The sequence below is a fragment of the Dasypus novemcinctus genome, chromosome 27 (assembly GCF_030445035.2).
Source record: "Dasypus novemcinctus isolate mDasNov1 chromosome 27, mDasNov1.1.hap2, whole genome shotgun sequence".
NCBI classification, from domain to species: domain Eukaryota; kingdom Metazoa; phylum Chordata; class Mammalia; order Cingulata; family Dasypodidae; genus Dasypus; species Dasypus novemcinctus.
In genome coordinates, this window is record NC_080699.1 from 51,616,146 (window position 1) to 51,642,035 (window position 25,890).

The 25,890-nt window shown below is 39.0% G+C and overlaps 1 protein-coding gene across 1 annotated transcript; it reads right to left on the reverse strand.

The window, feature by feature from the left end:
- Positions 1 to 21,820: 21,820 nt before the first annotated feature.
- LOC131276292 (olfactory receptor 14C36-like) lies at positions 21,821 to 22,768 on the reverse strand. The gene has a single exon (XM_058289245.1). The coding sequence runs from the start codon at positions 22,766 to 22,768 to the stop codon at positions 21,821 to 21,823; it is 948 nt and encodes a 315-aa protein (XP_058145228.1).
- Positions 22,769 to 25,890: the final 3,122 nt, after the last annotated feature.

Consider the following 25,890-nt stretch of genomic DNA (forward strand, 5'->3'; position numbering starts at 1 on the left):
CAAACAAGGATCCTCTTGCAATTGAATAAACTGCTTGGGAGTCTATCCTCCCCCTTTTTACCTTCCTCACTTCTCTCTCTCTCAGGGCAGCAGGAAGCCCATGTGAGACCTCCCCTCTGAGATTCAAATGGGACCCTGGTGAACCAACTCACCACAGAAAATAATGACTCTTAGTCTCTTTGAGAGTGAGCACCCACACCTTGCCAGGATCCCTAAATATGCTATTGGAAGTCTACCAGCACATTCTACTGTCCCCCTCCTTTAGATGTGTTGCACAGGACTAGTTAATTGCCTGACTCCACCTTTTCCCAGATGAGTTCTCCCTATTCCAAGGCATTTACATAAATCAGGCTGTCTCAGGAGATTCACCTCTCCTCTCTTGCAAGCCTCTCTGCAAGCCAGCTAGCATGCTCATCCAAGCTCAAAAAAGGGGGGGACCAGATAATTAAACCTCAACTCCTCAGGGCTCTCTGCACTCCTCACAAGAACCCTCCCACTCTCAGAGTTTGTCTGTGACCAGTGGGCTAGGGGAATGCTGGGGTTCAGGGAGTTCTAGGTTCAGGGAATGTGGGCTTTGGGAATGTGGGCTCGGAGAATGTAGGTCTGGGGAGCAAAAGGGTATGGGGAGTGTGGGATTCAGGAATACGGGGTTCAGGTAATGTGGGTTTGGAGATTGCGGGTTAGGGGAACAAAGAGCTCAGGAATGCCACTGTACAAACCAGCAGTGTTCAGGGAATGCTGTGGCTAGCGGCCCTAGGGGAAGGATTTAGCCTTCTCACAGTTTCCAGCTCAAGTGCCAGAAACCCATAGTTTTACCTTGAGCAAGCACTCCTTTTGTCACACTCTCTCCAGATTGATGTCCAGAAACTTCCTACTTTGTGGTTCACAAAACAGCTCACTTAGGCAGGATTCTGTCCCCACTAAGCCAGGTTTTTTTGCAGGAGAGATGATGAGGGTGCACTCACTCGGATGCCATCTTGCCCCACCTCCTATAGCTTTCTTTCAATTGGCATTTATGTCCCTACCCCACCCTTTCACTCACAATTATATTTATAAAACATGTGTATTAGTTATACTCACCGTAATGTGTTAACATCCACTCTATCCATTTGAAAACTTTTAAAATAACCTTATTAAATATTCTACATATATTAAACATCAGTTCCCCTTCTCTACCTTCATTCTATCTCTCAGAAACCTATATTCTAGATTTTAACTCCATGAGTTTATTCATTGTAATTAGTTCATATTTCTGATACTATACAATATTTGTCCTTTTGTTTCTGGCTTATTTTACTCACCATAGAGTCCTCTACTTTCATCCACATTGTCATTTTCATCATGATTTCATGTTATCTTATAGCTGAATAGTTTTCCATCTTATGTACATACCACATTTTATTTATCGATTCATTGATTGGTGAACACTTGGGTTTTATACACCTTTTAGCAATTGTGAATAATGCTGCTTTGAACACTGGTGTGCAAATGTCAATTCACATCCTTGTTTTCAGTTCATCTGAATTAATTCCTAGTAGTGGGATTGCTCAATCAAATAGCAGTTCTTTGTCAGATCACACAATAGTTCTACAACTTAGCTTCCTGAGGAACCACTAAACTGGATTCCACAACGGCTTCATCATTTTACATTCCCACAAACAATGAAAAAGTGTTCCTCTTTCTCCACATCCCCTACAGCACTTGTATTTTTCTCTTGTTGTTTTTTTTTTCAGACATGAGACCAATTTACTCAGAGAATTCACATTTCAGTTTGGCAAAGTATATCCAGGGACAGAGAGTTTAGGATAAGCATTTCATGGAGGCAATCACATTTACTAGAGCTATGAAGTCATAGGTTAGTATCTGAATAAAAGAAAGCAAAACTCCTTTAAATCATTTAACAGGGGTGGTGGAAGATAACCATAATTGAAATTTCACAGAATAAACAAAGGAAACAATCAGCTTACACAAGTAAGGCCTGAAATATGTTAGTGCTAGTAGTAAACTTTTAGTCAATTTAACTCAATGTACATTTAGCATCTTATTAGTGTAAGACACTGGACTACGTGCTGGGGTTGAGATGGAAATACAAATCACAGTAAAATAAAAAATCTACAAGATGCAATCCTGTCCTTATAAGTGAGGTACACATAACTGCTCCAATAACAGGGAGGAGGGTTTACTTCCTGGTAAAGGTTAAAATTGGGAACTGCTTACATGTGCACACCATGCTGTGGGCCACAGTCCAACCACCCTGTGCACTGTTGGTTACCTATGGGGTGTAGGGACAGGTCAGACCTTGTGGGAGCCTTGGATCTGATGCTGAAAGGAATGGGAAATCTTTGGAGGGTTTTAAACCTGAAGGTGACAAAGTCTGCTTTTCACAGAATTTCAAGCCCCTCCTGGTGTGGACTGGGAAATGAAACCAAGGTGGTCATGATTTTCTCAAGATCATACTGCCAGAACTCAGCCCTGTTTCAAGTTGTTTCCTGCTGCTTCCATCCCATCTTGTATTTCTTCCTTCTCTTCATTTGTGCATTGGCTAGATGTGAGACCATGCCTCAAGTTTACTAGTAATTTTCTCCCATCCACCTAATGGGAAGTGTAAGCTAGATTTCATCCCTTGTGTAGCAGGGGAAACTTGGGTGGCCCTGAGAGACACATAGACATGTCCAGAGTCACAGAACTGGTAGGAGGAAGGTTGTGAATCCACTTGTCTCCTCAGATAGTTCTCGATGCCCCTGGCCCTAGTGGGGCAGCCTGGAGGGCTGTATTTGGGAAATTCTGTACAGATGGGAATTGTCATGGGAAAGGAGGGCAGGGGGTAGGCATTCAGCCGCCCAGAGGGGACACTGAGGAGTTGTTGTCCATGGAGGGGTCACAGGAAGTGGATGCAAGAAGTTACCTCACTTCCTTGGAGATAGAACACAACAGAAGTTTGAACTCTGGTAACCAGGCACCCACATTCTAGAGTCTTCTCCTAACAGCTCACTCAGGCATAGATGCTCAAGGGAAGGTGTTTTCTTGTTGCTGTCTACCTGATTCCCATGGCATTGGCCACAGGAAAGCCCACAGCAAGAGCTTTATCCAATGCTGCAGGCATTGGCTCAACCCTCACCTTCAAAGATTCTGGCCATTTACCAAAAGGAAACCAAAGGTGATGCAGGGACCCCATGGAAGGGGGATGCAGGCCAGGCTAATCCTGTGATTCTTCCTGGGCAGCCTCAGCACTTCCCACTCCCAATATGGATGTATGGAAAGAAGACATGATTGTGGACTAGGGCTGGGCAGAGAGAGGTGATTGGGGGTGAACACCTGGTAGACTCGTCACATTTACATCCAGTTCATGGATGGCAGTATTAGAAGGGGAGACCTCGGGTTGGTGCCATCTACCCAGACATTGATCCTGAGCTGTGGAGCTGTCATTTCCCTCCTGGAAGGAGATGTATACATCAGGGAGTAGAACTTCATGTAGGGCTATTCCTCTGGATGACTACCAGGCTGAGCCTTGAAACCTCGTGGCCCTGCTGATGACCCTGTCTTTGCAGCACTCCAAGCATACCAGCTCAGAGCAGGATGATTGTGTCATCACCACCACCTCCCTGACCAGAACACCTGAACACATGGCCACCAACAGAGGCCAGAACAGCCCTGAAGTGAGATGAGATCTGAGGGTTCTCCACACACAGGTCCAAGACAGCCAGGAGACTCCAGAACTATCCCTATTCTGGGAGAATCTCTAGGCTCCCTGCCAGGGATTCCCCTTGTTGGAACTCAGTCCCATTCTCTGAGGAATCTGGAATTCCACCCCAACCCCAACACCCAGCCCCACTCGTGACCAGGTGCAATATGTGTTAGAATATCAGAAATGAGGCTTTTATAATGATTCATCTGCATGTTAAACCATGACAGTGTTTGTTTTTTATCCTGCCTTGGTGGTTTGATCTACCTGCCTCTAGGTGTTCCCATCCTCAGGTGTCCCATCTGCATTCAGATAGACTGTCTCTCAATACCTTCTCTATCTTTATGCATCCTCATGTTTCCTAGGTTGTTTTCATCCAAAAAGGGTGAAAAGATTATACTGTACTTCATATTTCTCTGGAACTTGCAAACTCATATAGTTCAATACATGACTCTTGCAGGCCAGGTGACAGGGCTACAGTATGTTTTAAAGGTGAGGCCAGGAACCTCAAATGTCCAGCTTCACTGCCCTTGGAACTAGACAGGATTTCTTCCTCTTGCCATTTCAACAGGGCTGCAGGGAAAGTCATGTGATCATGAATATTCTAATGTTTCCAGTTCTCCCAGTATGGACTCCCAGGAATGGGATGGCTTGTTTGAACATTAGACATATTTAATGATTGAATGGCTGGGGCCAGATTCCATGAAACAATTCAGACATCCAAGAGCAGGCAATGAAGTGCTTGCTTCTCTTCAATCCAGTGTGACCTTGGTTGTGAAAGTCTGAAAATTTGCCCATCTGGTGTCAGCAAGGCACAATCATATTTGCAATTGCCCCTTTAGAAGGTGATCTACACTTGAATATTTTCAAGACCATTTGGAATTTCTCTTCCATGTGGTATCAGCTCATTTCCCTGGACAATCCAGGGTCTTCCTCCCTCTTGGAATCTCCAGAAATTTAGCCTTTACAGAATTTGGTAGCACCTTAGCTTCAGATCTTCAAAACTCCCTTTAATTTGAAAGTGAGGAGTGAAGGTTTTTGAGGTCTTTGAAATCAAATGCATGAACACAGGATGGGTCTCCCTATGTCCTGTCACCAACTTAGAGGGACCAGGAGTACCTGGACACATGCAACATCCTGGGGAACAGTCAAGCTTTCCCTCCCACCCAACAAACAGGGCTACAAAGGGTCAGCAGGTGAGCACAGCACCGCTTCCATAACCTTGACTCTGCCAATCTTCTCCATGGGACTTTGGAGGTCAATTAATTTCTCAGAGCCTCAGGCGGATCCTTAGAAGAGTACAGGGTTAGAGGACACACAGCAAAGGGTTACTGAGTGGATGGAATGGGATGAGACAGAGAAAGTGCTGACCAAGGCCAGGCCATGCATGATCAGCTATCATAGGGGCTGGGGATGGACAGAATTATTTTCCACTCACCTATAGAAAAGCCACTGACTAAGCCCTCAGTTACCCCAGGGCAAGGCACAGATGAATTTTCCTATTGTAAAGGAGATTGAAGATTCCATTCTGGAGGTCTTCAACCAAGGTCTAGTCAAAAGGCATTGTGGGGGCTGGAGAAGCAAAAGGAGTGAAACCTGATACCTGGGAGTGTGATGATTGGGCTCAATCAACAAATAAAGAGTGGGTGACTGTGTTATTGCAAAATTTAGTAGTTGAAGCAATGAAGGAGCAAAAATGCCTGCCTCTCGGACTTCCATTCCATGGGAATTCAGATAAAAACAATGAACTCACAAGCATAGTGAGAACACAGCACGTTAGATGTGATGCACTATACCTCTCTCTAGGTATGGGCAAATCCGCTGGGACTATGAAGACCAAGGAAGATTTCTGGACATAAAAAAATTGTGAGTGGGCACTATGTCAAGAACGAGGGCACCAAATGACACAGTTGAGTAAGAAATCTGTGGCAGGGAAGTAGTTGGAAAGTTCTTGTCAGATCCCTATGTCCCGTAAATTTTGTGCTTCTTATCTTAGATTAATTTCTCACCAACTGCTCCATCCTGCAACTGGAATCCATGGTCACAGGATAATACATGTGTTGAGCCTACTGCTACCCACTCCCCATGGATGCCCAAATAAGGGTGATGAGCAGTAGGCAAGATGGGGTCACGCAGTGCCCATGCCAACAAAAAAAAACTGTATGAAGGGAATGAGAAAATCACAGACCCTCAAAGAATATGGCAGTTCTTGGTATCTTGGCCTCAGGCTGAACAAGAGTTAGGACCTGGAAGATGAGGTAGGAGGTCCCCATTCTGCAGGTACTTAAGAGCACCTAATTTTTAAAAAAAAGTGTAATGAACAGGGCAGTCTCGGTCTTTCAATGTCTTTCTGCAGCCCAGATTCTTATGGAGGGGGGAGGGAAGACAGACAGAGATGTATCAAGGTCCCTGATATAGGTAAGAATTGATCAAATGTTGGACAGGAGCCTTCTATGATCGACTGTCCTCAGTCCTCAGTTAGGGGACAATCAGCCACTGCCAGGTCTGAGAGTTTGGGGAGTTGGTTCAGGGCCTGGGATGGGCACTGGCATGCACAGGAGCCCTTTGCAAATGCACACATGATTACCTTCAGAAGGAAAGTAGGCTGAAAGGGAAGGCCTTTCTGATCTACTGTCTATAATCCTCTCACAGTACTATTGGCTCATTCACAGAAATTGGGTGGGCCACCCCAGTAGGGACTTGATCTAGCCCCAGGGATGTCTTATACAAAAGGACCTGGTGGTGCCCATAGCAATGAATATTATGGGATTGTCATTTAAACGGAGGTTCATTCCTGCAATTGCCCAGCATGAGTTTCATCAACCAAAGGAATCCAGCCAGGACATGAGGATTTTTGGGAGTGAGTGCCTGTGAGCCTGGGCAGACTGCGTGGGTTGGAGAATCCAGGCAGGATCTCCAGGGCTGGGGCTGTCCATGAGTAAGAAGAAACTCAGAAGGGGCATCGCTTGAACCACTACTCAGGAAAGCTTCCTGGTTTGGGTGTGGTGAGTTTGTTTTTTTTCACCTGAAAGGTTTGGGGATATTTTCTGCCTTGGAGATGAAGGGTATTAACAAGACGCAGGTGGTCTTGAAGAACAATTTGAAAGCCTGAGAAGAAAAGTAACAGATGTTAAGGGAATGAAAGTCAAGTTGGATGAGATTAATAACATATTAGAGGTACATAACTGCAGATTGGAAATGTGCAAAGACAGAATTAGTGATTTTGAAGGCAGAACATCTGAACTGGAAAATACAGGAGAACAGAAAAAGAAGAAAAAGGAAACAATGGAAGAGATTTGAATGACAAAGCAAAATGCACAACCATACACATTATTGATGTTCCAGAAGGGGTAGAAAGACTATTTTTGGAAATAATGACTGAGAACTTCCCAGTTCCTATGAAGAACATAAATATCAAATCCAAGAAGGGCATCTCACCTCAAACAGAATAAATCCAAACAAAACTGCCCCAAGACACCTTCTATTAAGTATTACAAATATCATAGATAAAGATAGCATGCTGAAAGGAGCAAGAGAAAATCAAAGAATCACATGAAGGGAAAACTCAACAAGATGAAGTGCCAGCCTCTCATCAGAAACCATGGAGAAGAGAAGAAAACTGATGTATTTAAGATAATGAAAGAGAAAAACTGCCAGCCAAGATTTCTGTATCCAGTAAATCTGTACTTCAAAAATGAGGTGAGTTCAAAGTCTTCACCAACAAACAAAAATTGAGAGGAGGTTTTCAAAATACAGATATACAAGAAATATAAAAGGGAGTGCTACAGTCTGAAAGGAAAAACAAGGGTGAGGGAGTTGGAGAAGTGTGTAGAAATGAAGATTATTAGGAAGGATAAATTAAATGTTAAAAAAAAAACAACAACAGACAATAGTATGATATGTAAACAGAAAGCCAAAGGAAAAAATGGATGACGTATGTAATGCCTTTATAGTATTAGGTTGGTGTAAAAGGAACTGCAGTTTCAGGCAATGAATTTTAAATCATTTTAAATAGGCTCAAGCACATCTTTATTAACCAAAATAGGAACCATTACAATCAACACATTTTTGCCAACAAGAGATAAGTTTTTTTATTCCTATAGGTCAAAATCCATGCTTTGGGGTTTGACAAACACTTGAAAAGCATTTTCTGCATCCTATTGGTTGCGGAAGCATACAATGCACTGCTACTCAGCTGAGAGAAGGAATATATATAGTACAAACACATAGGATTACATGGATGAATCTTGAGAACGTTATGCTGAGTGAAGCAAGCCAGGCATTGAAGGAAAAATACACTGTGACTTCTTTGATATGAAATAAGCAAACCAAGCTGTCTCAGAGAGCTAGAGACTGGATCTAGGCTTATAGGAAATTGGGGGGGGGGGGCGGGGAGAGGAAGGTTGTGAGCTGATGCCTAAATGGGTGAAATCTATGATAAAATGGAGATAAGCAGTTGTACAGGGAAGGGCAAGACATTGGGCATAGGGATACTATTGGGTGGGGCTTTGCTTGATGGGAGCTAGAGTTGGGAGGATGGGTCAGATTGGCCAAGGAATTGGGGGGAGGGTGGGGGGAAGCAGATGAACATGGGAGAATGTCATTATGTGATTGAAACTATAATATTGAGAAAATTCTTTAGAAAATATAATAAGGAAGAGTGACTTTTTTAAGGTGCTTAATGTGGGGCATCTGGCACAGGGGCAGGCTTCCAGGGAGTGTGTGAGTGCTCATCTTGTCATAGTGTGTTATATCATTGGATGGAGACCCATACAATGAGTGGGAAAGTGTACCCCCTTCCTGGAGAGGTCTGATATTCTCAAAAATAGGGAAGGGTGTCTCAAGAGAGAATTTGTGGTTCTCAATGGGGGAGGACAGTCTAGTATGTCAAGCCCTCAGCATTGCTGCAAGTATCTGTGAATCTGGTCCTTCAAGCAGTGAAGCTTGGTTTTCACTGTGGGCCCAGAGGGGAGGGGGAGAGAGGAATAGAACAGATGAAAGCAGGGGTAACTGGGGGGCAATGGAAGTGTTCCACAAAATCATGCAATGATAGATATAGAACATGTTAAATTTCACCAAAAATTTATAGTCTAAAATGTAAATGATAATGTAAACCATAATGCAACTAAAATTTACAAAAGTGAACTGTCTAAAATATAAACCATAATGCAAACCAAAATGAAACCATTATTAGTAGCTATGTTTCAATATCTGTTCATCAGCTGCAGCAAATATAACATGAACATGTAAAGATCATTGCTGGAGAAGGAGGAAAAGGGTTTGATGTTGGATATATGGGAGTCTCTCTATTGTATAGGTGACTTTAATGTGATCTAAAACTTTTTTGAAGGCAAAATTAAAAATTAAAAATAAAGGATGTAGACACTGAGGAAGGAATGAAAGAAATTGGCTTGCCACTGTACATACAAGGCAACACCTATTAGAGTAATTAAAAAACAAAACATCAAAATCAAAGTTTTGTGATATTTTTTCATTTTAATACCCCAATTTATTTTTTACTTATTTTAGTTTTTCTAAATTAGTATGCATTATATTTCTAATCTTTAAAGCTATCATTAATATTTCATTTTCCTAATAATTGAATTTAGCAATATATTAGGTTTCATTTTTGAAGAAGTTTTGGACTACATAGGGGTTCATCTATGGTAGGGGTGGAATGCTTGTGTGGGGTGTTATTGATGGGGGAACACATGGTTGGGAGGGAGTTCTCCAGGGTATGCATATAGGGTACATAAAAATGTTTGGATATATGTTGGGTATTTTCATAGCAGTTAGAGTTACAAATGACTACTCAGGTGCTGAGTTCCTAGCCAGGGGGGGCTCTGTCATGCTCCCCAAAGGAACAGCAACAATCCCCTAAGTGCAAGGGCAAAGACCAATGAAGAAGGAGGGTCCAATGATGAGCCCTTGATACTGATGACTATGCTTATAAGCCTGTGTGCCTGAAATTTCAACTAGGCCTAGAGCTGCAGGATGCCTAAGAGTTACCTCCTGAGAGACTCCATGTTGCTCAAATGTAGCCAATTTCTAAGCCAAACTCAGCATGTAAATGCGTTACCTTCCCCCAGCATGGGACATGATTCCTGGGATGAGTTTCCCTGGTGCCGAGGGATTACTACCAATCACCAGCTGATGATCAACTTAGAAAAAGACATTGAATGAAAGGGGAAAATGGTAAATACAAATGAGTATATATGGCTAAGAGACTTCAAAATTAGTCAGGAGGTCACTGGAGGGGTCATGCTTACAAACATCTCAGCAGGATCCCAGAGACAGCCAAAGTAGATCCAATCCCAGGTACTGGTATTCCTGAGCACTAAGGAGACACACAGGTTCTATGGTCATGGCAGATGGCTCTGGAGTTCACTGCCTTGTCAGTGGGCCCTACTTTGGAATTTGTGCTCCTGAGTGTGATTGGGTTGATGTAACCTCAGATGTAACCTTTCTGAACATGCCTCTTCTGTCACTTTTATTGAATCTGTGGTTGGTGCTGGGGTTGTTGTATACTCAGGAGACTTGAATCTCTGGACTAGGCATGTGCCAGCTGGGCTCGGAGCCTCAGCAGAATTCCAGATCCTACTCTCTGGTTCATTAGACTTACCCAAGTCAGGTAATATGGAGGGGAAGATGGCCAACCACCACACCAGATTACCAGGAGTGCCTACAACTTCAAGCAGGAAAATCACATCCATAAGCCATGTGGGATCTAAGCCCCCTCTGATTTAGAGGTGCAGTGGACATAGCCATCCCAGGGTCCACAGAATGGAGGAATAAAATATGAATTAGAGCGAACTTACTGGTGTTCTACTATAGAAATATAGTGACTGTAGCAATGGAAGAAACTATCATTGGTGAGGAGACTGGCCACAGTAGTTGCTGAGGGCAGGGAGAGGGAAGAAAAGATGTGATGTGGGGGCATTTTTGAGACTTGGAGTAGTCCTAAATGATATTGCTGGGACAGGTCTTGGGCATTATATATCCTGCCATAACACACTGAATGGACTGGGGAAGAGTGTAAACTTCAATGTAAACTACAATCCATATGGTGCCGCAATGCTCCAAAATGTATTCACCAAGTGCAATTAATATGCCACAATGATGAAAGAAGTTCTTGATGTGGGAGGAATGGGGAGATGAGGTGTGGGGTATATGGGAACATCTTATATTTTTTAATGTAACATTTTTTGTAATCTATGTAACTTTAAACAAAAAAGACAATAAAAAATGAGTAGTAAAAACAGAAAAAATAGTTGTTGAGATGCTTGAAGAAGTGGTAGTCAGTTGACAAGAGGTCAGGTGAATATGGTGGGTCAGGCAAACCTTTTAAGCCCAATTCATTAATCTTTTGAAGCATTGGACATGTTATGTGCAGTCAGGCATTGTCATGGAGAGGAATTGGGCCCTTTCTTTTGACCAATGCTGGCTGCCGGTGTTGCTGTTTTCAGTGTATCTCATTGGTTTGCTGAGCGTAATTCTCAGATGTAATAGTTACACCAGGATTCAGAAAGTTATAGTAGATCAGAATGGCAGCAGACTACCAAACAGTGTCCATGAACTTTTTGTGAGTGCAAGTTTGGCTTTGGAAAGTGCTTTAGAGCTCCCACTCTGTCCATCCACTGAGCTGGTTGTCACCAGTTGTACAAAATCCACTTTTCATGTCCCATCACAATCTGATCAAGAAATGGTTCATTGTTGCTGTGTAGAGGAGAAGACAACACTTTCAAACGATGATTTTTAAAATTTTCAGTCAGCACATAAGACACCCACTTCTTGAGCTTTTTCACCTTTCCAATTTGCTTCAAATGTGGGATGACCATAGAATGGTCAATGTTGAGCTTTTCAGCAACTTCTCATATATTTACAGGAGTATCAGCTTCAATGATTGCTGTCAATTAGTTGTTGTCAACTTCCAATGGCCAGCCTCTATGCTCCTCATCTTCGAGGTCTCGTCTCCTTTGGAAAACTTATTGAACAACCCCTGCACTGTACATTCATTAGCAGTTCCTGGGCCAAATGATGTTATGAGTTGTCTCTGCTGCTTTATGACCCATTTTGAACTAAAATAAGAAAATCACTTAAATTTGCTTTTTGTCTATCATCATTTCCATAGTCTAAAATAAATATAAAATAAACAGCAAGTAACAAAAATCATTAACAAAAAAACATAAAGCAAGAAATGCACATTAAAATTATGTTTAACATAACCACATTTACCTAAAAATATATTCCAAAATCAAATGGCAAATTTTAACATGCAAAACCACAATTCCTTTTGCACAAACCTAAATAAAAACACTGAATGTTAATGACTTAAACTCTCCAATCAAAAGACATAGACTAACAGAATGGATGAGAAAAGATGAACCATCTCTATGTTGTCTATAAGAGACTCACCTCAGATGTACCGACACAACCAGATTAAAAGTGAAAGACTAGAAAAAGATATTCCATGAAATAATAACCAAAAAAGAGCTGGAGTAATGATACTACTATCAGACAAAATAGTTTTTAAATACAAAACTGTTATAAGGGATGAAGAAGGCCATTATATATTAATAAAAGAGGCAATTCACCAAGAAGGAATAATTATACTAAATATTTATGCACCCAACCTGTGTGCCTCAAAATATATGAGGCACACACTGATAAAGCTGAAGGGAGAAATAGATGTCTGTACAATAATAGTTGGAGTCTTCAATACACCATGCCTTCTATTGGATGGAGCATCTGGACAGAAGATAAATAAAGACACTGAAAGCTTAAATAATATAAGTGAACTAGACCTGAATGTTATCTATAGAGTGTTGCCTCCCAAAACAGCAGGATATATATTCTTTTCAAGTTCTTATGGATACTTCTCTGAGATATAGCATATTTGGGTCACAAGGCAAATTTCAATAAATATAAAAAGATTAAAATTATACAAAAATCTTTCCCTGATCAATAATGAATGGAAAAAGAGAAAATTGATGAACTGATAATTATAAACCACACACTCTTAATCAGTAGGTCAAAGAAGAAATTCCAAGTGAATTCAGGAAGTATTTTGAGATGAATGAAAATGACAACACTACATATCAAATCCTGTGGGACACCATAAAGGCATTGCTGAGATGGAAAATTATAGACCTCTCTTTTTACAATATAAAAGGAGAAAGAGCTAAATTTGAAGATCTGATTGCACACCTGGAGGTACTAGAAAAAGAACAGCAAGCTAATTACAAATAAAGATGAAGGAAAGAAATAGTAAAGATCAGAATAGAAATAAATGAAATGTAGGACAAACAAGAAATAGAGTGAATCAACAAACCAAAAGTTGGCACTTTGAGATCATCAAATTCTACAAGCACTTTGCTATACTGACAAAGAAAAAAAGAGAGAAGATATAAATAAATAAAATCAGAAATGAGAGGGGGACATTACCACAGACCCAGCAGAAATAAGAAAGACACTATGAATAACTCTAAGCTGAAAGAACAGACTATGTAGATGAGATAGACAAATTCCTGGCAACACAGGAACCACTGACGAACCATTGCACACCTGGAGGTACTAGAAAAAGAACAGCAAGCTAATTACAAATAAAGATGAAGGAAAGAAATAGTAAAGATCAGAATAGAAATAAATGAAATGTAGGACAAACAAGAAATATAGTGAATCAACAAACCAAAAGTTGGCACTTTGAGATCATCAAATTCTACAAGCACTTTGCTATACTGACAAAGAAAAAAAGAGAGAAGATATAAATAAATAAAATCAGAAATGAGAGGGGGACATTACCACAGACCCAGCAGAAATAAGAAAGACACTATGAATAACTCTAAGCTGAAAGAACAACACAGGAACCACTGATGAAGTCCTCAACAAAACAATCACAAGTGAAGAGATTAAAATAGTCATCAAAAACCTCCTACAGTTAAAAAATCTGGGACCAGATGGCTTCACAAGTGAATTCTACTCATCATTCAGAGATCATTGCCCAAGCTCTTCCAAAACAATGAACAGGAAACTATGGTACCAAACTCATTCTATGTAGCCAACATCACCCCAATATCAAAACCAGATATAGATACTACAAAAGAAGAAAATTACAGACTATATCCCTAATGAATATAGATGCAAAAATCCTCAATGAAATACTTGCAAACTGGATCCAAAAGAACATTAAAAGAATTAAACGCCATGTTCAAGTGGATTTTACCTGGGTATGCAAGGATAGGTCAACACAAGGAAATCAATTAGTATAATAAACCACAATGATAAATTGAAGAAGAAAAATCACATTATCCTCTTGACTGATGCAGAAAAAGCATTTGACAAAATACAGCACCCTGCCTTAAATAAAAAAATTTCAAAAGATAGGTATAGAAGGAGGTTTTCTCAACATGGTAAAGTACAAATATGAAAAAACTACAGCTAGCATTGTACTCAATGGTGAAATAATGAAAACTTCCCTGCTGAGATCAGGAACAAGACCAGAATGCCCACTGTCCACACTGTTAATTAATATTGTGCTAGAAATTCTAGCTAGAGCAATTAGACCAGATAAAAATCAAAAAGGCACCCAAGTAGGAAAGGAAGAAAAAAACTTGCACTATTTGCTGATGATATGATCGTCTATCTAGGAAATCCTGAAAAATCCACAAAAAACCACTGGAACTAATAGATGAATTCAGCAATGTGACAGGACACAAGATTAATACCCAAAAGTTGATAACATTTGGTAGCACTGATGTGCTTTCTGAGAATGGATAAGAAAAATAATTCCATTTATAATAGCAACTAAAAAAATTAAATATTTAGGAATAAACTTACCCAAGGCATAAAGGCCTTGTATTAGAAAACTACAAACCATGGCTAAAAGAAACAAAAGAAAACATAAATAAAGGAAGGGATGTTCTGTGTTCATGGATTGGAAAATTAAATATATTTAAGACATCAATTCTATCTAAACTGATTTACAGATTCAACACAATCCCAATAAAAAATCCTAACGGCATTTTTGCAGAAATGGAAAAACCAATTATCAAACTTCTTTTGAAGGGTAAGGGCCCTGAATAGCCAAAAAGCCCTTAAAAAGGAACAAAGGTGGAAGATTCTCATTTCCAGACTTTAAAGCATATTACTCACCTACAGTGTTAAAAGCAGCTTGGTACTGGCATAAAGACAGACACATTAACCAATGGAACCAAACTGAGAACTCAGAAATAGATCCTAACATCAAAGTCAAGGGATTTTTGACAAGGCTGCCAAGCCCTCCCAAGAGGGTCAGAAAAGTCTAGTCAACAAATGGTGCTGGGAGTAATGGGTAGCCATATCTACAAGGAAGAGGACCAATATCTCACACATTATTTTTAAAATAACTCAAAATGGATAAAGACCTAAATATACAAGTGACATAAAACTCCTGGAAGAAAATGTTGGAAAACATCTTCAAGATGTTCTAAAACCTTGCACTAAAAGCATGAACAACAAAGTAAAAAAAAAAAAAAAAAAAGGTAAATTGGACCTTCTGAAAATTAAACTCTTTTGTACCTCAAAGGACTTTGTCAAAAGGATTAAAAGGCTGCTGACTCAATTGTAGAAAATATTTGGGAATCACATATCCCATATGGGATTAGTATTGATATAAGGAGATCATACAATTCAACAATAAAAAGACAAAATACCTAATTAAAAAATGGGTCAAAGACTTGAAAAGATGGTTGCCCACAGAAGAAGAACAAATGGCAAAGAAACACATGAAAAAAATATGCAACATCACTAGCAATTAGGGAAATGCAAATCAAAACTACAATAAGATATCATTTCACATCTATTAGGCTGACCACTATTAAAAAGTTGCAAAACTGTAAATGTTGGAGAGGATAGGAAAGGTGGAAATGTTTATTCATTGCTGTTGGGAATGTAAAATGGTACAGCCACTGTGGAAAACTGTTTGACAGTTCCTAAAGAAGTTAAATATAGACTTATCATATGACCCAGAAATACCATAACTAGGTATATATTCAGAGAACTGAGAGCAGTGGCATGAATAGACATCTGCACAACAATGTTCATAGTGGTGTTATTTACAATAGCCAAAAGTTGGAAATAACCCAGATTGTCCATCAACTGATGAATGGGTAAATAAATTGTGGTGTATACACATGATGGAATATTATTTAGCTGTCAGAAGAAATGACATCATGAAGCATTTGACAACACGGACTAACTTGAAGGTCAATATGTTGAATGAAGCAAGCCAGACACGAAAGGGCAGATACCATATGATTGCACTATTATGGAATAAATATATTATGCAAACTCATGGAGTTAATAATTAGAATATAGGTCACCAGTAAATTGAATGAGGTTAGAGAATGGAAGCTAATGGTTAATCTGTGCAGAACTGGTTTAAAGGTAGTTTGCAAATCTTTGAAAATGCATGGAAATGGCGAGAGCATATCATGTTGTTTGTGACTAGCAGAGATATTGTATGGTTATTAGAGTGGTTGAAAGGGAAAGCTTAAGTACATATGTATTACTAGAAGGAAAGCTAAAAAATGTAACTAGGGATTGTATAACACTGTGAAAACTCATGTAAAATATGAATGTGGGTGATATTGCATATATAAGATTTTTACAATTATGTGTATAAACTAGAGAGAAGAAAACAATATCAGCTATGTTAAAAGATGATCATTGAGCTGTAAGAGAATTTTATATATTACATCAGTAAGTCAATGCCAGTGTATCTGTGTATTTTAGATTGAACTGTATTCTAGATATGACCTGCAATATGTTCTACCTTTTATTTTATTTATTTATTTTTTTATTATTCATTTTTTAAAAGTATTACATTCAAAAAATATGAGGTCCCATTCAACCCCACCGCCCCCACCCCACCACTACCCCCACAGCAACACTCTCTCCCATCATCATGACACATCCATTGTATTTGGTAAGTACATCTCTGTGCATCGCTGCACCTCATGGTCAATGGTCCACATCATAGCCCATACTCTCCCATGTTCCATCCAGTGGGCCCTGGGAGGATCTACAATGTCTGGTAATTGTCCCTGAAGCACCACCCAGGACAACTCCAAATCCCGAAAACGCCTCCACATCTCATCTCTTCCTCCCATTCCCCGCTCCCAGCAGCCACCATGGCCACTTTTCCCACACCAATGCCACATTTTCTCTGTGGACATTGGATTGGTTGTGTCCATTGCACTTCCATGTCAAGAGGGGGCTTAGATTCCACATGGATACTGGATGCAATCCTCCTGCTTTCAGTTGTAGGCACTCTAGGCTCCATGGTGTGGTGGTTGACATTCTTCAACTCCATGTTAGCTGAGTGGGGTAAGTCCAATAAATCAGAGTGTAGGAGTTGAAGTCTGTTGAGGTTCAGGGCCTGGCTATCATATTATCAGTCCAGAGATTCAAATCCCCTAGATATATCTTAAACCCCAGCACCAACTACAATACCAGTAAAGTAGCATGAAAGTCTTGTGAAAAGAGATCCCATCTGAGTCCAGTTCCATCACGCAGAAACACCAGCTCCAAAGAAGGGCCAACTGACATGGCAGTGAACCCCATCTGCCATGACCATAGAACCCGTGGGTCTCTTTATCCCTCAAAAGAACCAATACCTGGGGTTGTATCTACTTTATCTGTCTCTGAGACTCTGCTCAGGTGTGCATAAGGGCAATCCTTCTGACAACCTCCAGACTCTTTTTTAGAGACTCATAGCCATATAAACTCATTTCTCCTTTCCAATTCCCCCTTACATTAGGTCAAACAGCATTTTAAACTCCTGTTATTATATGTAGACAGGGATACTCTGCTGGTCCACGTTGAACCTTTAATTCAAGATCATTTTCTAGTTGCATCATCAGCTGGTATTTGGTAGAGATCCCTCGGTGCCAGGGAGGCTCATCCCCGGGTGTCATGTCCCACACTGGAGGGAATGCACTGCATTTACATGCTGAGTTTGGCTTCTAGACTGGCCACATTTGAGTAACATGAAGGCTGTCAGGAGGAAACTCCTAGGCACAGTGCTGTTCTAGGCCTTGTTCTTATTTCAGGCATATAGGCTCACAAGCACAGTCATTAGTATCAGGGGCTCACTGTTGGACCCTCATTCCTTCCTGGTCCTTACGGTTGCACCTGGGGGACTGCCACTGCTCCCCTAGAGACCACGACAGAGCACCCCAGGCCAGGAACCCAGCACCCCCCCAGCTGTTGTTTTGAATTGTTTCCACTATGAGTATATCCAAACATTACCATGCACCCTGGACATATGCCCTGTATAGTTAACTCCCTGTCAACCATATATCACCTGTCAATAACATCCTTTGTCACATTCTTGGTAATGTCATTTGACCATGAAAGTTTTATTTTGGTTTGATTTTAAAAGTTCTATTTTTGTTTTTGTTTCTTCTGCTTATGGTGTTATATCTAAGAATCCCATGGTTAATATGTGGTCATTAGATATCACTCTTACAACATTTCTAGTATTTCTAGTTGTATCCCATATTCAGTGTTATGATCCATTTTCAGTTAATTTTTGTGTTGGATATGATAACAGGGACCAAATTATTTTGCTTGCCTTTAGATACCCATTTTTTCCAGCACCATTTGTTGAAAAGACTATTATTTTACCAATTGATTTGTCTTGGGCCCCTTGTGGAGAATAATTGTGTTAATTAATGGAACTATTTCTGCACTATCAATTGTTTTTAATGCTATTATAAAGGGAACTCATTATTTTAACTTATTTTTTATTTGTTATTTATACATTTTTGCATTATGTTAAGGACATTACATCATCATTGTGTGCTACCATCTCCAGCATATATTAACAAAATGTTTCCATCATTTTAAATAGATACCTTTCCCCTTTAAGCAAAAATATCCATTGTCCCCCTCCTGCCATGCCCAGCTTATCTCAAATCTACTTTCTGTCTCTATGAATGATTTTACTCTATATATTTAATATAAATAGAATAATACACTAATTGTGCTTTTTGTCTGCATTATTTTGCTTAGTGAACAGTTTTCAAGTTCCATTCATGCTAACCATTTATCAAATTTTACTCCTTTTACTGAGGAATAATATTCCATTGTTTATCCATTTATTTGTTGATGATATGAGTTATTTTTAACTTTTGGTTATTGCAAGTAATGCTTCTATAAACTTTGATACCCAAGTATATGATTTTTGTTTTCAAATTTAGGGATATATACCTAGGAGTGGAAGGGACAGGTAATGTGGTAATTCTTTGTTTAGCTTGTTGAGAAAATGCTGAACCATTTTCCTCAGTTGTTCTATCATTTCATCTTTCAGCCAACAATGTAATGTATTTCAGTTTCTCAGCATCATCATCAAGACTTGTCATTTTGCATTTTGAAAGTAATAGCCATCTGAGTCATTGGAAAGGGGTATCTCACTGTGATTTTGATCTGCAGTTCTTATATGGCTAATTATATTGAGCATACTTTCATGTCTTAGTAAAGACCATTTGTATATGTTCTCTGGAGAAATGTCTGTTAAAGTCCTTTGCCCACATTTTAATTTGGTACTTTGTTCTTTTGTGTGGAATTGTAGGGATTTTTAATTTTTTTTATTAAAGAAGTTGTGAGCTCACAAAACAATCATGCATATTGTGCAGCACTCCCATACATCACCCCTTCACCTTCACCTTACAATGTTCTGGAAAATTTGTTGCAGATTTTGAAAGAACATCATCAAAATATTACTTCTAACTATGGTCCACAGGTTACATTTGGTGTATTTTTTCCATAAACTTCCCTATTATTAACATCATGTTATTAGTATTATAATTTGTTGTATTTCAGGAGAGAACTCTCTCATATTTGTGCTAGTAACTGTAGTCTGTCACTGACCACATGGTTCACTCTGTGATACAGTTCCATGCCTTGTACAATTCATCAAAAATATATACTCAGTGGAATTTGTGTTCCTGAGTGTGATGGAGTTGGACTCACATATGACCTTTCTACACATGCCTTTTCTGTTACTTTTACCAGACCTGTGGTTGGTGTTTGGGTTGGTGTATACTCAGGAGAACTGAATTTCTGGACTGTCCATGTGACAGCCAGGCTCTGAGTCTCAGCAGACTTGCAACTCCTACCCTCTGTTTTATTGGACTTACCCTGGCCAGATAACAAGGAGGTGAAGAAGATCAGCCACCACACCAGGAAGCCAAGAGTGCCTACAACCGCAAGCAGGAGAATTGCATCCATCATCCATGTGGAATCTAAGCCCCCTCTTGATGTAGAGGGGGACTGGACATAACCATCCCAGGGTCCGCAGGATGGAGGAATAGAATATAGATTAGAGTGGACTTACTGGTGTTCTGCTGGGGAACTATTGTGATTCATAAGGGAAGAAATTGTAATATCATGTGGAGAAAGTGGCCACGGTAGCTGCTGAGGGTAGGAAGAGGGAAGAAGAGATATGATATGGGTGCATTTCCAGGATTTGGAGTTGTCCTGGGTGGAGCTGCAGAGACAGATGCTGGACATTGTGTGTCCTACCATGGCCCACTGGGTGGACTGGGGGAGAGTGTAGACTACAATGTGGACCACTGTCCATGTGGTGCAGCAGAGCTCCAAAATGTATTCACCAGGTGCAGTGAATGTGCCACGATGATGGAAGAGGTTGTTGATATGGGAGGAGTAGGGTGGGGGAGTGGGGGCAATACATGGGTCCTCATATTTTTTTAATGTAACATTTAAAAGAAAATAAAGGAGAAAAAAAGAAATAAATGTATAATCAGGGGAAATTTGTAGCATGAGTAGAATAATTGTAAGTGTAACTTATCAAGCTCCTTAGGGCAGACATAAAGTTTCTGTAGAAAAGCGCATAGTCCTGCCTACTATGATATTAACCAGATCTTTTCATACTTCTTTGTAAAGAAAAATGTATGATTCAAGCAAACTATATATATATATACTCAGTGGCTCTCAGTTTCATCACAGACTTGTGCTATCATCCTTTCAGATAATGTTTCCATTACTCCAAAAAGAGAGGGATATATATTTGTGGTGTTTATTTTATTAGCCTTCTTATTTAACATTTCTGATTACCTGCATTTGTTTCTGTGAATTTTTGTTTCCATTTATTGCCATTTTTAAATTCTAATGGAGTTTCGCTCCTACATCCTGATATTGTCAAATATATTTCAATTCCATATGTGGTGAACTAATTCTCTATATCTCTAGAAATAATGGACCTATAAATTGCATCAACAATGAGATGGTTTGTCCATAATTTTAATAAGAATTAGTAAATAACCATATCATATACAGGTAAGTAGGTATGTGAATAGAATTTTGTTGGCAGAAGTATAAATTTGCCATTATTTTGATAAAGCTGATTGGTGATATTTACAAATATGTAAAATCTATTTTCAGTTTTTATCAAATTATTTATTTTAGAAACATTTTCATATGTGAACAAAAATTCAGGTACAATAATATTGAAATTATTCTTGAAACTTTGAAACTTAAGAAGAAGGTTTTTATTGAGAACTGTGTTATTTTATTTCATATAAAAGTTGCATTGAAAGAAGAAGATGAAATTCAAGAAGACTTGATTTGCACACACTTGCCAAGTCTCACATGCTTCAACCTCATTGACAATATTTTTGATTTATGATACTTATTTAAAGCCTCATACTGAAGCCCAGTATGCATCTAACCCAGACAACAAATGTGAAAATGTATATGCAAAGCAACATCTGGAGATAAGTGTCTCCTAGGTCATCCACTATATGTGGTGGTCCTCTGGTTGTCACACAGCTCTTCAGTGACTGATTCCATTTCAAAACATCACACAAAAGAAAAGACTTAAAAAAATAACACAACTTTCTTTACTTGGCTACTGACTATCTATTAAGTCCCTTTGTGATAATTCATCAACAGTTAGAGTTCAGATTGCTTTACAAAAAGTGTTTTTAAAAAGATCAAAGATAAACAGACATAAACACTGGGAGGGAAAGACCTTCTTTGTGATCAAGGGGGAGCACTAATGAATCCCAGGTAAACAGAAATTCCCTGAAATGCTAGTTTGAGAATTGATTTTTTTTATGATTGAAAAATTCAGCTTCAAACAATTATGCTTTTTCCTGAGTAACGCTTTCTCCTCATAACTCTCTTTACAGCTTCCTTTATCTGCTTGTTTCTAAGACTATAGATGATTGGATTCAAGAAAGGAGGGACTAGAGAATAGAACACAGAAGAGAGTGTATCCTGAAATGTGGGTGAGCTGGAGACTGGCTTCACATACACAGCAGTACCTGAGCTGACAAAAATTGTTAACACAACGATGTGAGGGACACAGGTGGAAAAAGCTTTTCCTCGCTCACCCCTGGTTGGAAACTTGAGCACAGTAGAAAATATGTGAATATAAGACATGATGATGAAGGCAAAGCAGCCACCAGCAATCACCACTGAAGAAATGAAAATTAAAATTTCATTGTTTAAAGTATCAGTGCAGGAGAGCTTCAGAAGAGAGGACAGGTCACAGAAGAACTGATGGACCACATTGGACTGACAGAAGGACAGCCTGAATGTGTTGCCAGTTTGGAATCCAGAGTGGACCAGACCACTGAGTACAGAGGCCAGAGTCATCTGGACACAGACCCGAGGGTTCATGATCACAGAGTAGTGCAGGGGCTGGCAGATGGCCACATAGCGGTCACGAGCCATGATTGTAACGAACAGCAGCTCTACTGTCACAAATGCGACCACAAGGAAGATCTGAGCTGCACATCCAGCCATGGAGATTGCCGTGCTGTCAAGCAGGAAGATGACACATGCCTTGGGGACTGTGACAGAAATGTAGCACATGTCTAAAACAGACAGATTCCTAATGAGGAAATACATGGGGGTGTGAAGTTTCCAATCAAAGGTGATTACTATGACAATGAGAAGATTCCCCACCAGGGTTGCCAAGTACATCAGTAATAACAGCAAGGCATGTAAGACTCTGAGCTCCCACACATCAGAAAACCTTGTAAGCAGGAATTCGGTCACTGTGGTGGAGTTGGGCATCTTAGGAAAATTTCCCTTGGCCATGAAGAGTCAGGCAAATAATCCCTAAGAAACATGAAAGATTCACATGTGGAAGGAATTAATCTAAGCTCATATATTGCCTCACATTAATACATTTATATTCTATTAAAATGTTTTGTCAAGGTTATAACATACTTCCCATTCTCCTTTGGGCTCCCTGCTTTTTACACTTGTCTTCAGAATTGAGCTAGCAGTAAAATGTAATATTTACTAGCTTGTCCATATGTTTGCATCGATTTCTATCATTTACTAGTTATAAAATGTATCTACTGGAAGTTATATATTTGCCCAGAAGATTAAAAGATTTAATATAAGTAATTTCTATTCTTCCCCATCTCATTAGTCAGGTTTTGTGTATGTTAATATTTATGACAATGTGATAACCTTGTAGAATCTGAGTAGAGATTGGAGGGTACTATTTATTCAGAGCTTATCAATATATTATAATCAATTATAATCCATTCCATGACCACTAAATCATTCCCATTAAATGCCACCATACATTTCTCATTCTTCTCCATGTACTCCCTGAATGTACATAGGTGCTTAGTTTTCTCTGTTCAAAAGAATCACTTACAACTCTTGATATGTAGATATTACCTGTGGTGAAAACTATTTATATATTGATACTATCAGGGTCTCTAAATTTAGAATGTTTATTCTTCTGTTTTTTGTCAAATACTGTTATGTTTTTTTCAATAAAACCTGAACATACTTCAGAACTTGAAGAAGCTAATATGGAAAGACATTGCTTGAGTGTGAGTCATTACTTGTTGTTGTACTCACACATGATTCCTTCATAAAGCTCTTTTTATAGTCACTCTCAGCACTCAGCAATCCTTACTCAACCCTCAAGTGCAGAATGATTTCTTCTGAAGTTCCTTCAGCTTTGAGTCATATTTTAACTCATGCCATTGAAATGGGAATGGCTTTCCTTGTTGCCTTGAAACTGCAGAATGTACCTTTCCGACTTGCTTATCCAGCCTCTCTAATCCTCAGGGCTAATGCACTTCACCTTCCTGCTCTGTGTCCCTTTTTCTCCTGACAAATGTAACTACTTCTAGAGAAACTCTGCTCACTGTAAGAAGACAGGACACCTGTCACTTTCAGACTGACCTTCTGAGCTCAAGAGTAAAAGCTTTCTATCTCTGCTCCTCTTTATTTCAGAATTCTTCAAAAAACTACTTCAATAAGTAGTTGTTCTTGTTTTATACCAACAAGTTTACTGAAAACTTACGATAGTATTGTATGATGACCCTGATTGAAAATTGCTAACTTCAACTATTTATAAGTAGTTCTAACCTATTTAAACTAGCCTCATGCAGAATTGAGATTATTAAAAATAATTGCTTAATTTTTTCCTCACTAAATTCCGTATCAGACTTCTACTTTATTACAAAAATACAATGGGATCTCACAGTTGAAACATAAAGTGAACATATTTTATTATTTTACAATCACCAATTATACATTTCTAGCTTAAATTTATAACATGTCAGCAGGACAGAGGTGAATTTTTGCAGATTACAGAAGAAGATATATTTTATATCTTGACTCTGCCATTTATTTCTATGTATGTAGATCTTCATATATATCTTTGATTTTCAGTTTCTTTTTTGATAAAATTTGTAAAAATGCCAAGTTCATGAATTTAATATTTTTAAAAGTAATTAAAGATTCTCATAATGGTAGCAATGTTAATGAAAAATGAATGAATATGAATTAAAATTTCTAAAAGGGGGTTTAAGCACTACATTTCTTCCATCTCAAATTCATATTACTCTTATTTTTTTCAGAAGCAAACAAAGAAGCAAAGGAATGCTAGCACTCTGAATTTGATAAAGCAATTTTCTTTTAAAAGAAGTACAACATCATAAAGGTTATGCACATGTAAATACAGATTTTCAACCATGATTATTCTTAAGTAGTATACAGACTACAGGAAGATTACTCACAAAGTAATATCTCCTGGGATAACTAAGCTATTGAAGAGATGTTCCTATACATAAAATTGTAAAAGCAAATGATTGCTTGCCTTTTCTGCAAAGACCTAAAAAATTTAGATGACATATTTTGGTAATTAATATATTAATTTGTGTATTTATTGATTTAGACAATCCTTGTAATGTTCGTTTACAATATCTACCTTTAAACATATTTTGGGGTGAATTATGTGCAGGCATTTGTCTGGAAGCTGTGGAACTCAACTATGAACAATGCTTACATGGTTTTCACAACATGTTATTAGAAACTCCCAGAATTACACGTGAAGTATAAGGAGTCATGTGCACTATTTATTTTTATGACAAGGACTGACTTACTCATTATGTACTACCAAATGAATATAACAGAGTGCTGGGGAAAAAGAAAGTAATGTGAAAATAATCATTGAAATTAATTGATTTGCAATAATACACATAAATCAAAATTTATATTCTTTTAAGATAAAACACGTCAATCAGAATTAGATCTGTTTAAGTATAAACTTAAATTAGCATTCTGCGTACTGAAGCTGTGGTCAGTGTGCCGAGCAGCTCCTGCCCCTGCTCCTCTGGTGCTGCAACCAGCTCACTCTTTGCTTCCATGAACAGCTATCAATTCTGCTAAAACTGCTTGAACTGTGAGTTTATTTCATTGAATAAAAAAGAAGTGGTTCATTTCACTGTGTGAGTACCTTTCATAGACCCCTTGACAGCTTCTCTTAAAAAATCAACTAAGCAGTGAGGGAAAGAAATGCAGGCGATTTTTGGAGGGAACAGAAGGAAGAGAGAAAGAAAAGAGTTAACATCAAAGTCTCAAAAATTGATTTTGTTTATTACTTACACTGGATAGCCATGTCAAGACTTCTGATAAGGGTCCACCTGGGGACAAGACTGAATGGGCATATTTGGTAGAGGTCACTGACATCCTGTCTGGAAACTTTCTTTTGTAATAAGAGCTTTTGTGTAAAGTTTTATATCCAAACAGGGGTCTCCAATGGCATCATAGAAACCCCCAGGAGCCCAGGCTTTGGCACCAATAATAGCCAGTGCCCACGGGTAATTTCCAAGAGATAATTGGTTGTAAAGGTTAGGGAACAGGACCCAAGTAAAATCTGTCCA